The sequence below is a fragment of the Neodiprion virginianus genome, chromosome 2 (genome assembly GCF_021901495.1).
Source record: "Neodiprion virginianus isolate iyNeoVirg1 chromosome 2, iyNeoVirg1.1, whole genome shotgun sequence".
NCBI lineage: Eukaryota > Metazoa > Arthropoda > Insecta > Hymenoptera > Diprionidae > Neodiprion > Neodiprion virginianus.
The window spans coordinates 21,126,276-21,142,780 of record NC_060878.1 but is presented as its reverse complement, the minus strand read 5'-3'; the positions used below and the strand labels follow the sequence as shown (position 1 = coordinate 21,142,780).

At 41.8% G+C, this 16,505-nt stretch overlaps 1 protein-coding gene across 1 annotated transcript; it reads left to right on the top strand.

Moving 5' to 3' along the window:
• Window positions 1-8,212: 8,212 nt before the first annotated feature.
• Window positions 8,213-9,642, top strand: LOC124297763 (uncharacterized). The gene is made up of 2 exons (XM_046749073.1): window positions 8,213-9,347; window positions 9,461-9,642. Exons 1-2 carry the CDS (start codon window positions 8,213-8,215, stop codon window positions 9,640-9,642), a joined length of 1,317 nt encoding a protein of 438 aa, XP_046605029.1.
• The last annotated feature ends 6,863 nt before the right edge of the window (window positions 9,643-16,505 follow it).

Sequence of the window (16,505 nt, the reverse complement as noted above, 5' to 3'; positions counted from 1 at the left end):
TTCACACCCACAGACGTGAAACATCGGGATCACTGTCATTTCACGGGAAAGTACCGTGGTGCAGCTCACCGCAGCTGTAATCTAAATTACCAAAATTCGCACACTATCCCAGTGATATTCCACAATCTGTCGGGTTACGATTCGCATTTTCTGATCAAAGCCCTGGCAACGTCATTCGAAGGTACTGTTGAACTATTACCTGTTAATGAATACAAGTACATTTCGTTGAAAATATGTAAATTTGAACAACTGGTGAATTTGAAAAATTAACGACGGAGCCAGGAATCGAACCTGGTATCTAGCGATGCTTTACCGGATACTTACTCCACTAGACCACCTAGCCGCCCTGACTCTGTTGTCATTAATTTCTCTCATAACCAGTGAGTTCAAATTTGTTTTCATGTGCCCGATTTGTATGAGTAAGAATTTCTTCTCTGCATGCACGATGTAAAGAGACCGTAGTGTGTAGATGTTATGTTTACCCTTTCAATCCTTTGCTTCCGATGAGAAGCCCGTAAGACGGCAATGCCATCTAATAAATGAGATGCGGGTGTGCAAATCATTAATCTACGAGTGAATTTTGTTGAAAATATGTTATACAAATCGGGCACATGAAAACAAATTTGAACTCACTAGTTATAAGAGAAATTAATGACAACAGAGTCAGGGCGGCTAGGTGGTCTACTGGAGTAAGTCTCCGGTAAAGCATCGCTAGATACCAGGTTCAATTCCTGGCTCCGTCGTTAATTTATCAAATTCACCAGTTGTTCAAATTTACATATTTTCAACAAAATTCTCTCGTAGATTAATGATTTGCACACCCACATCTCATTTATTAGACGGCATTGCCGTCTTACGGGCTTCTCATCGGAAGCAAAGGATTGAAAGGGTAAACATAACATCTACACACTACAGTCTCCTTACATCGTGCATGCAGAGAAGAAATTCTTACACAAGTACATTTCCTTCACTAAATTCGTTAAGGGAGCGAATGTAACCTTCCGTTTCATAGATTCGTACCGTTTCATGCCTAGCAGCCTCGATAAATTATCATCGTATCTGGACGATTGTCAAAAAACAATAACACGTAAATTCTGCAGTAGCTTGCACAAACTTCAGTTACTGAGTAGGTAAGGTGTCTTCCCGTACGGATACATAGAAGGTTGGGAGAAGCTCGAGGAGAAACATTTACTAGCCACAGAAAAGTTCTATTCAAAATTGAATGACGGGAATATATCAGACGACGATTACGCACACGCGTGCGACGTATGGCGAACTTTGAACGTTCGGGTGAGTATTCGGACTTGTATTTACAGACGGACGTGTTTTCACTGGCTGACGTTTTCAAAATTTTCGACAAAACTGCTGGACGACGTACAAACTGGACCCATTACATTACCACACAGCGCCCGGTCTGTCGTTTGATGCAATATTAAAATGTACAGGCATCGAGCTCGAGCTTCTCACCGACGTAGATATGGTTATGTTTATCGAAAAAAGTATTCGAGGTGGTGTGTCACAGTGTCCGAACAGATACGCAAAGGCCAGCAATAGATATATGGAAGAGAAATTCGATCCAGAAGTCGAAGAATCTTATCTCATGTACTTTGGCGTTGATAATTTGTACGTTGCGGCTATGAACTTTGCTCTGCCGTGTAATTCCTTCGAATGAGTATCGGGTTTCAGAAAGTGCGACGTTCTTGCCATCTCGGACGATGCGGAGTTTGGTTACATGCTGGAGGTAGATTTGGAATATCCTGAGGAACTGCGTGAAACTCATAAAGATTTACCATTGTGTCCGGAGCACTATGTACCTCTAATTTCGAACAATAAACAGCTGAAATTGACGACCACGCTACTTTCCAAGAAAAACTACGTTGTTTACTATAGCGTTTTGAAACAATGCTCACAATTAGGCCTAAAATTACTCAAAATTCACAGAGTTCTCAAATTCAGGTAAACCCCGTGGCTCAAAAAATACATAGATTTGAGTACTGATTTGGGGAAAAAATCTCACAACAAATTCGAAAAAAATTTTTACAAACTCAAGAACAACGCAGTTTTTGGCAAAACAATGGAAAACGTGCGAGAGTACAAAGATGTTCGACTGATCACCGAATGGGATGGACCGTACGGTGCTAGAGCTACTATAGCCAAACATAATTTTCACAGCTGCACCGTTTTCGACAAAGAGATGATTATCGTCGAAATGAGTAAGACCAAAGTCAAGTTGGATAAACCATTGTATGCAGGTTTCTCCATCCTGGATTTGTCTGAAACACATATCTACGATTTTCATCATAATTATATTAAACGGAAATTTGGCAACCGAACAAAATTAATGTATACGGATACCGACAGTTTGATTGACAACTTCACCGTCCCCGACATACACGAACATATGAAGAAGGACTTGCATAAATTCGATACGTCTGATTATCCGCTTGATATCGCTCATGGAATGCCTCTAGCGAACAAAAAAGTTCTCGGCTCAATGAAAGATGAAAATAACCGGAAAATAATTTTGGAATTTGTAGGATTAAGAGCAAAATTGTACGCATTCCTAGTCTTGCGAGATGAGAAAGACAATAAACGTGCCAAAGGTGTGAAAAGATCAGCGTTGAGAAAAATAACTTTCAACGATTATTTGGAATGTGCTTTGAAACGAGAAACTTTTTCTACAAAACAGCATTTGATATTAAGTCGAAAGCACGAGGTATACACTGTAGAACAGCAGAAAGTGGCGCTGAGCTGGAATGACGACAAGCGGATCATGTTTCACAACACAACCGACACGCTTCTGTGGAGTTACAAGCCTGCACCTTAGCTTTGTAATTACCACATCGTAATCTATGTAGGACTTAATTTATAACTGTACCATGATGTATAAGATATTATTATGTGAATGGTGAATGAGAACAGTCCGAAATATGGAAAATTGTACAACGATGCATATGTCTGTCGAATGTCTAAAAAATAAAGATGCATACTTGTTTTGTGTCGGATATAAAATGAATAGGCACATACGTTTTTACAAAAAATTCATTTATTCAAATGTTACATGTCCGATTCGTTTATCAAACTGTTGTGTGTATTGTCGTAACCTAACCTTTCAACTTATATTTTCCTTCAACGCTTCTTGAGCACCTGCTCCACCGGATAAATATCCGGATGTTGAACCTTGAGGAGCTCTTGTTCGTAGATACTACCAGCGATGGGTCGATTTCGGTAGTCTTTGAGCTTGTACGTCACAGGATAAGTATTTTCCACTCGACTTATCGTGAATATTTCAGTCGTCCAATTGGGAGTGTAACCTTTTTCGAAAACATTTTTGAATTTGTTGATTGGAACTTTGTCGCCAGATTTAAATTTTGCCGATATGGTAACTATTGCTCGAAGCCCTCCGTACGCCTGACGTACTAACAGCTTTTTGTTTGCAACGATGACATCCGACTGTTTCATTCTTATCGTTCGGTGTTTGACGTTGTTGTAAGCCGAAACCAAATCAGGTGAAATGTCGAGCCACTTGTAGCTTCCTTGCATGCCAAACCGTGTCCACATCTTACCTTTCAGCGTCAGATTGAAACGTTCACATATCGAAGCCTTCAAATTACTGTACGTGGAGTAAAGTTTGATTCCGTAGCGTGTCATAAGAGATTCAAATTTTGAGTTTTAAAATTCCGTTCCTCTGTCGACGTATAAATTATTCGGTACCCGTCCTTGGACGAGCACATATTCCATTGCCTTCCGAATATCATCTTCAGACTTGCTGTTTATCGGTATAGCCCACGCATACTTTGAAAAAAAATCAATGACTGTGAGCATGTACTTGTAACCTTTGTTCTGTCCAGCGTACGACATCATATCAACAAGATCCGCCTGCCAGGTCTCGTCGATGCCGCGCACGTCTACACATCTACGCGGGTAATTCCGGCGTGCAGGCTTATGCAGTTCCGTCACCAGTGCTTGCTTTTTCTCGTTCATATTCCACCGCTCCTAGTCTGGTGTCCAATTCGGAAATGATTCCTGCGTTTCGAATCGACAGGTCTCTGCCTGTTTTAAAGTCTGTGTAGGAGGTATCCAAGGCTTTCTCCGTGGTGATCTCCAGAGCTTTGATGATTTGATCAAGGTTGTCGATTTGTTTTCGCAGCACGTTGAATTTCCATCTTGAGGTTTCTGAAGTTACAGTATTGTTCGGCTTTGCGGGATCTGCGACATTGCACAGTCTCTTATTCCGTATATCGTAATGCCCGTCCGCTGTTATTCGAAACCCGACACCTGGAGGACCGCGAGTGCTCGCAACGGTGTTTTTCTTCAGCTAACGTCCGAACACATCGACGCTCATCTCGTAATGATTGCAGTGTCGACGAGAATTGGCTAATAAATGATTCCGGCTTCCCGTAATTCTTCCAGAATCGGCATGATTTCATTTTTGTGACTTGTATTCCCAGCCGCTTGAGACGCCGAAGCAAACAAAGACGTTCCACCAGCTCGTTAGCGTCGTCCCCGAAAATATAATCTGCTTGAACACCTTGTCGAGTAAACCAAGCCTGAGGTAGCAGAACACCTTTGCCCGTACGCTTCGACATCTCTGACGATGGTGATACGCCTTTGCCTGACGTAGAAATATTGAGCAGCTCAGAAATTGAATGCTTGAGTTTGGCGCTCTGAGCGTTTCGGATAGGCTCGGTGGCGCTATAGTACTTTCTGTGAGCATTTGTTGCGAGAAGGATATTTCTGTAACCTTCCTTGTCGTAGCCGGTAACGTGAGCGCTGTTGGGCATCTTTTCAAACAGCAGCTCCAGCAGTCCTTGAGTTTTCGGATAGAGCGTACCGCCTATGCGAATGGAATCGCGCTTGAAGCTCATCGGTGAGTCAGCAACCATCAGCCCGGCAGTAGAAAGACTCCGTACCCCGTACACGGTATCTAACCCGTGCTGTTTTTGTTTATCGGTGAGCATCTCAAGATATTCATTTTCTGATCTCACCGACGATTCCCTGACAGTTTGATTCTCTTCCTCTGCAGTTGCAAAAGAATCTTCTGCTTTTATTTCGTTTTTCGGCTCAACCTTTGTTTCAGTTTCGAGTTCTTCCTTCACCTCTTCCTTGACAAGTTTCGTGCCTCGAGAAACATTGACTAATTCCAGCAGCGGGGTTACCACAGGTTTGAAGACATCCTTCATTGTTTCCTGCAGCGACTCTTTTTCCGTCTTGAGGATTCTGTACTTACGACGAATCGCATTACTCGCTTGAGCGATACGATGCAAGTCTTCTTCTTCCTTACGACTTCCCTGCATGTTGACACAACTAGTTCTGGAAAGCTACTGTTTCGTCGCCTTCTGAAATCGTGTATTTTATTCTTTGTCATGTTCATAAAATTGTCAAATCCCCTCCTATACCGACCATTACCGAGCTCTCTATCCTTGTCGAGCACTACGAACCCATATTTGTCACCGTTCCGGCATGCCGCACACAAGTCTTCGAACTCTACGTACGACATATCAGTGTTTACATGATCGTTGTACACATGTCTTAGATTCATCTCGTCTTGTTTAAATAAGACCAGCAATTGGTGTTGTCGCGCACGAGAAGCTCAGGGATTCGAGCGTACGTCTGACAAAGATAGAAACAGTCTACATCGTGATTTCTATCCATACAAAAGTTCGCGCGTATGTTATCCTGCTTCTCGCACGCTACGTCATTGACTATCATGATCGAGTCAGGTTGCATCTCATTTGCTGCAATGACGTGCTTGTACTCGTTGAAGGGGTGATACTCAACACCATCGACATTTTCGAGCACTTGACTCAGAAACTTGTATTTCGGTTGATTGAGAGATTTTGAGTAAACGTACAGGTTTTCGAATTTCAAACCGTTCGGATGCGTTATTAGCGCAAATAATGCGTTGGTTCTTCCACAGTTAGATAGTCCGCAGAATACCGCACGTACACTACTCGGCAACAATTCGTCACGACGTTTTTTCCGTTTTGTACTCTGCTGCGTAAATTTGTCGGAATTCATCACAGGCAGCTTGGTCGATTGTGTCTCGAACCTCATCCCGAACGTGACTGGCTGGATTTTCTATAAATGCATCGTTCATAACAACTTTCTCTCAGTCGAAGAGCGGACATGATTGTGCATACACGTGATCGTGAGCGATCCTTGACAACACGATGAAGTGGAGAAGGTTTGGTAAATAGCAATATCAACTAACTCCCGGTGAAGTTGCATGTTCCGGGTTACCAATACTGCGGTTCTGGTACGAAGTTGACGAAAAGACTCGCAAGAGACGATTCCGGAATCAATCCTCTCGACGCAGCGTTCCGGAAAACGATATAGCGTATTCGAAAAATCGTGAGAACCTTGAAGCTAGAAGCGTCGCGGATAAAATATTAGCCGAAAAAGCCTGGAAACGGGTTCTCGTGAAAGACGCAAATTTGGGTGGAAAGGCAGCCGCTTGGGCTGTAGCTAACACGATAAAGGTGAAAACAAAGTTAGGCATGGTGTGTCAAAATCCAAAGAACGTTTCCTGGAACAAAATCGTACGTGCGGCAAAACAGTCTATGATCCGGAGCTACAACGCGAAAACAAGCATCAAGTCTACACTCGAAGGTGCTTGAGAAGCTGTAAAAAAAGGAGGCAGTAAACATAATGTCCGATCACCGCGCGTTCTACTGGTACCCTCAAAAGTTGGCGGATTTCCACCTTTTCTCATACATATTATTTCCAGTCTCAGCGCCACGGGTCCATTCGCGGGGGGTGCTGCGGGTATTGAGAAGGCTGTAAACGATGCGAGTGCGGCTGAACAAGGATTGGAGGAGAGCAAACGAAATAACAAAACGATGGAAGCGATCGCTTAAGGTAAAGCTCTTCATCTTAAACCGTACAAAAAGGGTTTAGGTCTTCATCTTTCAAAGAAGTACCAGTGAAGCTACCACGCTGAGCATTGACCAACTGGAATTTGCTGAAGTATGCGAAAATCATAAAAATTTCCCAATTTCGAGGTATTTTCATGCGCAACGAAATGCCCAAAAACGGACCGCGTAGAAACGAGGCAGCTGTACGTCAATCTCGACGATCAGGATGGCCCTGGGACACACTGGGTATATAAGAACGCGACAACGATGTCGACAGTTTATTTTGACAGTTTCGGTCATCTTCAACCTCCGTTAGAACTCGTGAAATATCTCGATGTTGGAAGCGTTAAGAATAACGATAAAAGATATCAGGGTTACGATACATTTGATTGGAGACACTTGTATCTGAAATTTTTAAGCGATGAGCTATATAAACATGACGCGTAATTTAATAACTTCAGCCCAACACTTGCGGTCATGGATGATTCGTTTGTGTGAATGATATCGGGAACGTCTTCGATTCTCGAAGCGCAATATTTTCCTCCGATCAAACTTGCTCTGAACAAAAATTATGTTCTCGGTCTCGTTGAACTGTTAACCTTCAATTCCATTTCCAACGTTGATGTCGGTCCCAATAAAATATACGTAGCCGATAAGGTAGTCACTATATCCACTGGCAGCTACGAAATTGAGGATATTGAAAAGTATGTTCAAAACGCGTTCAAAAATACCACCATTGAAATCAACATGAAGCCTAACAACGATACGATATGCATCGAAATCAAATGTAACCATATCGTAAATTCGGAACCTGACAATTCTATTGGTCAGCTTCTCGGATTTACGCCGTGCGTATTGGCAGCTAACCAAACTCACCATTCGGATATGCCTGTAACTATTCTCGAGGTCGAAGCGTTGCGAGTCGAATGCAGTATTACAACGGGCGCCTACGTCAATGGCCATAAAGTGCATATTATTCACGAATTTTTTCCTATCGTTCCACCGGGATATAAGATCGTGGTAGTGCCATCGCACGTCATTTACCGTCCGATCACCGTCAAGACCATAGATCACGTACAGCTTCGGTTGGTCGATCAAGACAGATATCTGGTGAATTCTCGCGGAGTAGTCATAACTATGAGACTGCACATCAAATCGCAATGAAAGATGGGTATTGTATATACCAGTTCGTCCAAAAAGAGTTATATTAGTCAGTCATCGATCGATTCCCGAACTGCTAACTCGTCGTAACGTGGAGTTCCTGATAGCTTTGGGTCTAAAGCTGACACCTTCCGGAAAAGGAATTTCCGACGAATAAAACTGCGATTCTGCTGTTTTGTTGTCTGCTACGTACCATGGAGAAGGAAATCTTGAGCATTCCAACACCTGTCGTCTTTGACAAATTAATCGCCCATCAAGAAATATACGCACACAAACCGTACGCATCGTCAACTTTTGATAACAGCGATGAGATTCAAATCACCGTTCAGCATCAGGACTTATGCGTATCACCGAGCAAGAGTTCGCTGCATATCTCTGGAAAATTGCTCAAATCGGACGGCACTGCAGCAGCGATCACAACTTTAGTCAATAACGCCATCTGCCATTTTTTCGAAGATGTAGGGTACGAACTAAACGCTGTAAAGATTGATAAATGTAGAAACGTTGGTCTGACTATCCTTCTGAAAGGTTTCGCTTCGCTCAACGCTGGTCGCAGTTGGCTTACGGAAAATGCTGGATGGCTCAATGTTAAGGAAACGAAAAAATTAACTGATGCCGATAGCAACTTTGACGTAGTTATTCCCTTGAGCATGATATTAGGCTTCGCTGAAGACTATCGCAAGATCATCGTTAACGCGAAACACGAGCTGATTCTTACAAGTTCAAAAAGTGATTTTGATGCCATCGTTCAAGATCAAGAAAAAGATTTCAGAATCGTGATCGATCAGGTGGAATGGTTTGTACCCTATGTGAAGCTGTCGGATCAACGAAAAATCGCACTGTTCAAGTTCATTGAGAAAGATACGCCAGTGTCCATGAGCTTCCGCAGTTGGGAGTTGTACGAATATCCTTTGCTACCGGCAACCACGAAACACGTTTGGACTGTGAAAACGTCCACCCATTCGGAAAAACCACGATTTGTCATGCTCGGTTTTCAAACGAATCGAAAAAACAAAGCCGGCAAAAATGCCAGTCATCTTGATCACTGTAACATTACTGACGTCAAGCTCTTCTTGAATTCCGAGTATTATCCGTACGGTAACCTGAACTTGGACATGAGACGCAATCGCTTTGCATTACTGTACGAGATGTACGCAAACTTTCAAGCCACCTACTACGGCAAAGAACTTGAGCCTCTGTTGACGAAGAGCGAATTTTTACAGTACGAACCTATGATTTTCATCGACTGTTCGAAACAAAACGACGCTCTGAAATCTGGACCGGTAGATATTCATATCAAATTCGAGGCTAAAAATAACTCTCCTACTGGTACATCTGCCTTCTGCTTGATTTTACATGATCGTATAATTGAATATAACCCGCTGAGTGGTGGGGTGAGGAAATTGGTATAAAAACCTTGAACGTTGTGACAATCGATTCAGTGTTTTTCACGATGGAGTTCATAGTCGACGTACAAGGATTCAGAAGACCGGGTCCCGGTTTTACACCAAAAGAGTTGGCAGTTGTGTCACTCGACGAAGATACCAACCTGTCAATTTTCCTCTTCGAACCTGCGTACGATTGGAATTATTTACTCGCTCTATTCAAATGCGAAAATTTTTGACTGTCACGGAATTATCATGGACTATCCTGGGAAGGTGGTGATTTACCTCTAGAGAAACTCGATTTCACCATCGAATGTATGTCGCTATGTAATGCTTCAACAGTTCACGTAAAAGGTTTTGAGAAGAAAAGTTGGCTGTAGAAAATTCTGGGTGAAGAAGTTGAAGTCGTTGATTTAATGGATTTGGATTGTCCATCGTTGCAGAAATTGAATAAAATGTCAGATACGAATTTAAACTGTAGGCATCATGCTACGTCATGTCCAAACTGTGCAGCTCAAAACGTATTGTTACTGCGAAATTTTTCACTCAAACACAAAAGACAATCGGTATCTACTCGAACAGTTATTCATTCTCATTGCCTAAAGCATGGGTACGATACCGTTGAATGAGAAATATGTAATTACACTCATATATCAGCATTATGAATTTCATGTAAAACTGTAATCCGAAGTTGTTTTTTTCAATAAAATATTTTGCAACGTCAATATCAACCGTTAATTCAGAACCTCTGTCCAGCTAGTTAAGAGTTTATTTCAGAACCTTCCAGAATTCAACGTCGCATCACTATCCGTTGTCGGCAGGCCGCTCACAGTCAAGTATAAACTCGTCGGACGATTCCGAGTATTGTTTTCGTCCAACGATTTCGAAAATCTTTCATGGTCAAAGAAGCTCTTTCTCACGGTCCCGGACCGCTCGCTGTCAAGTCGAAACTTGTCGAAAGCATTGTTTGTCAGCCTACATTCGTTCAGGGTCGAAGCATCCACATACAAATTCCAGAACCTTTCAGAATTCTACGTCGCACCGCAATGCGTTGGCGGCAGGCCGCTCACCGTTAAGTCTAAACTCGTCGGACCATTCCGAGTATTGTTTTCGTCGGACGATTCCGAGAATTGTTTGTCTGAAATTCGTTCAAGGCCAGAGCGGGTCTTTCTGAATTCAACGTCGCACCGAAATCTTTCGACCGCATGCCGCTCACCGTCGAGTCGAAACACGTCGGACGAATTGTTTGTCTGTCTAGATTCGTTCAAGGCCGTGAGAATCTTCTCGAACCTTCTTGAAGCTCTCAAAACCTGACACATGCCAGGATTCTCGGTCGGACGTGTGAGGATCCACGGGGTCCGCTCGAACGCCTGAGGATTTACGGAGTGCGCTCGGTAATGCAGTTGTCGATCCCGCTCGATGAGCATGATTTTTTTACCGTTAAAGAGCACAATTTATCCCGCAAGGGGTAACACCACGGCAATTTCAGACATTTTTTACCAACGATCATGGTCATTTGGAGTATTTTTCAATGACGATCATGGCCATTTGGAGGATTTTTTACCAACGATCATGGTCATTTGGGAGATTTTCTTACCGACGAGCGGTCGACAGAGCACGTTTCATCTTACGAGAGTGGGGGTAACCTTCAACAGTTTGCGTCTGGGATGCACGTATAAGCGGAATGGTCGGCTTTAGTCGGTAAAGAAGGTGTTTCTATCCAGAACTCTCCTTGTTATACTACTGCTCTTGTTCTGTTCGTCCGGTACAATAAATGATATCTATGTAAATTTCTGTGTGCGGAACTCCGTTTAGAATTTCCTCAAGTATATGTTGGCATTTCGCGGGACTAGACGCTACACCTTTACCTAGGCGCGTGTATCGGTGTCATCCCTCGTGCGTTATTTTTGTGAATGCATCTTTGGACTCATCATCCAACTCAAATTGCATAAACGCATGCTTTCAATCAATTTGAGACCATTTATGACCTACTTGCAGCGTATTGAACATTTTTTCTTTCAAAGGTATACGGTGCCTCTTGATAATTATCTGAGGATTTACGGTTAATTTGAAGTTACCGCAAATTCGAATTTCTCCGTTTCTTTTTTGAGCACCGGAACAATAGGTGTTGCCCAAGCGCTGCATTTTACCGGTTCTAAGTTACCTAGTTTGTACTGCTTTCACCCCCTCTTCAAATACCGAGTGAATTTCCGACTTGCCGGACTATTCGATACCACAACTTCCTCACGCGATAAAGTGCTGATTAGATTTCTCGTTCGAATCAACTTTGATTGCTATGTTCCGTGTCGTTCGAGATAAGGTGTACTTTTTCTGATTCATCCTCTTCACCAAATGTAATGGCCGTGGATATCCGGAGGAGTTTTACCAATAACGTAGGAAGGGACAAATGCTAATAATACTTTATTCGTGATTACATACAGCTTATATACATGTGATCCGAGCGCGGCGTCTTGCCGGGTGCTCGGGAGACGACTGACTGTCTCCGATATCTACTATCGCGTATGTGCTTCAGGCACCTCACACACATTCTTGCTCATACACATACTTGAGGCACCTCACATTCACATTCCGTTCTCTCACACCATATCGGATATACTTTAGCCAGCGACTTGGGATTTGAAACCACTGTGAAATCGGAAAGTAAATGATATGCAAGGGCACTTCCACGACTTTATATCTCGGCGGAACGATATGCGATAGGGAAAATTTTTTGAATAGTATGCACTTTGCGCTCGTTGACTTAGGTATCCGTTGTAATGCTGCATTCAACTTGCATTGCAATGACTTTGAAAATAGCTACAGGTATATCCGAATGGTGAGTTTGGTTAGCTGCCAATACGCGTGGTGTAAATCCGAGAAGCTAACCAATAGAATTGTCAGGTTCAAAATTTATGATCTGGTCACATTTGATTTTGCATGACGTATTATTGCTGAGCTTTATGCTGATTTTAATGTCGGTATTTTTCAACGTGGTTTGAACATACTTTCCAATATCCTTAATTTCGAAGCTGCCAGAAAATATGGTGAATACTTTATCGGCTATGTATATTTAATTGTTACCGACATCAACGTTGGGAATGGAATTGAAGGTTAACAGTTCAACGAGACCGAGAACATAATTTTTGTTCAGAGCAAGTTCGATCGAAAAATATTGCGCTTCGAGAATCGAAGACGTTCCCGATTTCGTTAACACAAAGGAATCATCCATGACCGCAAGTGTTGGGCTAAAGTTATTAAATTACGCATCATGTTTATATAGCTCATCGCTTAAAAATTTCAGATACAAGTGCCGCCAATTAAATGTATCGTAATCCTGATATCTTTCATCGTTATTCTTAACGCTACCAAGATCGAGATATTTCACGAGTTCTAACGGAGGTTAAAGATGACCGGAACTGTCAAAATAAACTGTCGACATCGTTGCCGCGTTTCTTATATACCCAGTGTGTCCCAGGGCCATCTTTATCGTCAAGAGTCACGTACAGCTGCCTCGTTTCTACGCGGTCCGTTTTTGGGCATTTCGTTACGCATGAAAATACCTCGGAATTGGGGAATTTTTATGATATTCGCATACTTTAGCAAATCCCAGTTGGTCAATGCTCAGGGTGGTAGCTTCACTCGTATTTTTTTGAAAGATGAAGACCGAAACCCTTTTTGTACGGTTTAAGATGAAGAGCTTTACCTTAAGCGATCGCTTCTATCGTTTTGTTATTCCGTTTCCTCTCCTCCAATCTTCGTTTAGCCGCGCTCGCATCGTTTACAGCCTTCTCAATACCCGCAGCATCCCCCGCGAATGGACCCGTGGCGCTGAGACTGGAAATAATATGTATGAGACAAGGTGGAAATCCGCCAACTTTTGAGAGTACCGGCAGGACGCGTGGTGATTTGACGTTACGCCCACCGCCTTCTTTTTTAACAGTTTCTCGAGCACCTTTGAGTGTATCCTTAATGCTTGTTTTCGCGTTGTGGCTCGGAATCATAGACGTTTAATTTTGATTAAAACGGTTATTTGGTTGGTAGTCATCTCTTCTTGAGCTTTTCCCAGTTATTGATGTACTTGTACGGAAAAACACCTTTTTTGGTCAATAATTGAATTCATCCAAGGTACTGCAAAATTTGCGTATAATTGTTTTTTGATTATCACCCAAGTACAATGCTAATTTCTCAAGGCTGCTGGGCATCAAACAGAACAAATCTAGGAATCTAAACTTTACATCCTTTTGAGTAAGAATTTCTTCTCTGCATGCACGATGTAAGGAGACTGTAGTGTGTAGATGTTTATGTTTACCCTTTTCAATCCTTTGCTTCCGATGAGAAGCCCGTAAGACGGCAATGCCGTCTAATAAATGAGATGCGGGTGTGCAAATCATTAATCTACGAGAGAATTTTGTTGAGAATATGTAAATTTGAACAACTGGTGAATTTGAAAAATTAACGACGGAGCCAGGAATCGAACCTGGAATCTAGCGATGCTTTACCGGAGACTTACTCCACTAGACCACCTAGCCGCCCTGACTCTGTTGTCATTAATTTCTCTCATAACCAGTGAGTTCAAATTTGTTTTCATGTGCCCGATTTGTATGAGTAAGAATTTCTTCTCTGCATGCACGATGTAAGGAGACTGTAGTGTGTAGATGTTTATGTTTACCCTTTTCAATCCTTTGCTTCCGATGAGAAGCCCGTAAGACGGCAATGCCGTCTAATAAATGAGATGCGGGTGTGCAAATCATTAATCTACGAGAGAATTTTGTTGAGAATATGTAAATTTGAACAACTGGTGAATTTGAAAAATTAACGACGGAGCCAGGAATCGAACCTGGAATCTAGCGATGCTTTACCGGAGACTTACTCCACTAGACCACCTAGCCGCCCTGACTCTGTTGTCATTAATTTCTCTCATAACCAGTGAGTTCAAATTTGTTTTCATGTGCCCGATTTGTATGAGTAAGAATTTCTTCTCTGCATGCACGATGTAAGGAGACTGTAGTGTGTAGATGTTTATGTTTACCCTTTTCAATCCTTTGCTTCCGATGAGAAGCCCGTAAGACGGCAATGCCGTCTAATAAATGAGATGCGGGTGTGCAAATCATTAATCTACGAGAGAATTTTGTTGAGAATATGTAAATTTGAACAACTGGTGAATTTGAAAAATTAACGACGGAGCCAGGAATCGAACCTGGAATCTAGCGATGCTTTACCGGAGACTTACTCCACTAGACCACCTAGCCGCCCTGACTCTGTTGTCATTAATTTCTCTCATAACCAGTGAGTTCAAATTTGTTTTCATGTGCCCGATTTGTATGAGTAAGAATTTCTTCTCTGCATGCACGATGTAAGGAGACTGTAGTGTATAGATGTTTATGTTTACCCTTTTCAATCCTTTGCTTCCTATGAGAAGCCCGTAAGACGGCAATGCCGTCTAATAAATGAGATGCGGGTGTGCAAAGCATTAATCTACGAGAGAATTTTGTTGAGAATATGTAAATTTGAACAACTGGTGAATTTGAAAAATTAACGACGGAGCCAGGAATCGAACCTGGAATCTAGCGATGCTTTACCGGAGACTTACATCCTTTACATTACATCCTTTACATCCTTTTCCTTGATATATTGATAAACGAAATGTACTTCTCTTCATTAATGAATAAAAGCTGAATAGTCTCCTCGAAACATGTTGCCAATGCTTTCATCAGAAAATGTGCATCGTAACCTGATAGATTGGGGCATATCACTGGGATAGCATGTGAATTTTGATAATGTAGATTACAGCCTCGGTGAGCAGCACCATGGTAGTTTCCTGTGAAATGACAGTGATCACGATGTTCCGTGTCATTCAGAGTCAATGGTTTTTTACAAATGTGACACACTGTTGTTGAACAAAATTCGTTAATTTGGTTTGAATTGAGCGGTTTCAAAGATACATTAGTTTTGAAATATGCTTCTAACGAATGTGCCAATTCCTTCAATTTATTGACGAACCATTGAATGCAGGTTTCCCGGCGATCAATTTTCAATTTTGAAATTAAATCCTCAAACGCACAAGGCAGATAATAAGCTACACTATATGGGGAATATGCTTTCGATGAATTGTTCTTTTTTTTCCCGATGCTTTTAAGTGGGTTTTAACGAACATTCAAAATTTGCGTGAATACAGAATGGGACAACTTCTTTATGTTTGAAATTTTTGAATTTGATAATCTTGTCCTCTTCTTCTGATACCATAATTTTGCATTCATTCAAATTCGTACAATGTACACCGTGCTCCAACAAATATCTTTCAGAGTCAAAGTGCGTCGGACATCTATCACATAACCAAATATGACTTGCACGTTTTGAAATTTGAGGACTTGTTAATCGCGATCAATTTTGAATCTATGCAAAATGATGTGTTACTTCCTTTTCATCATTTTCGATATCATCATCATCCTCGTCATAATCAATAATTTCAGTCTCTCACACCAAAAGACGAATGACAAGTTTATCAGACTCAATTCGGCTCAGATAAACGGTTACAATTTTACTGCGCTTTTATTTTTTAGCATATTCTATACCATAGATTTTCATCAATAGTACGTTCAGTTTTTCAAATATTGGAATTTGATTTAAAAACATCGGAAAATTCGAACCATCGTACCGTAGCACTGAGCTGAAATGCGGATACGAAGTAACTACGCTGGGATTCTTGCTGTTAGCTGGAAAGAGAGCTGCGGTCACCGACCAAAGAAACCAATATGAGTCGCTGTTACGAACGTGACGGCACCTTGAATATCCTTAGGTAGCTGTGTGTGTGTGAACACTACTCCTCGTAATGGCACGTATTTGTCAATATTCACAGAGAAATTGATTATCTCGGTCAACAACCAGTCAGAGTCTCTTTTTCGGAAATCCACCACTTTAGCCGACGCTTTTTGCCTTGGTTCTCTTTGAACCACCTGTGTATATCAGTTGTTTGGAGGATGATTCGATTTTTGGTATTAAAAAATTTAATTTCTTTTGTAATTTCAGCGTTTTTCGTTATACTGAATTCACAGGACAAGATATAGTCCGCTTATAAACTCCCAGAATGTGTAGCATCTTCTTT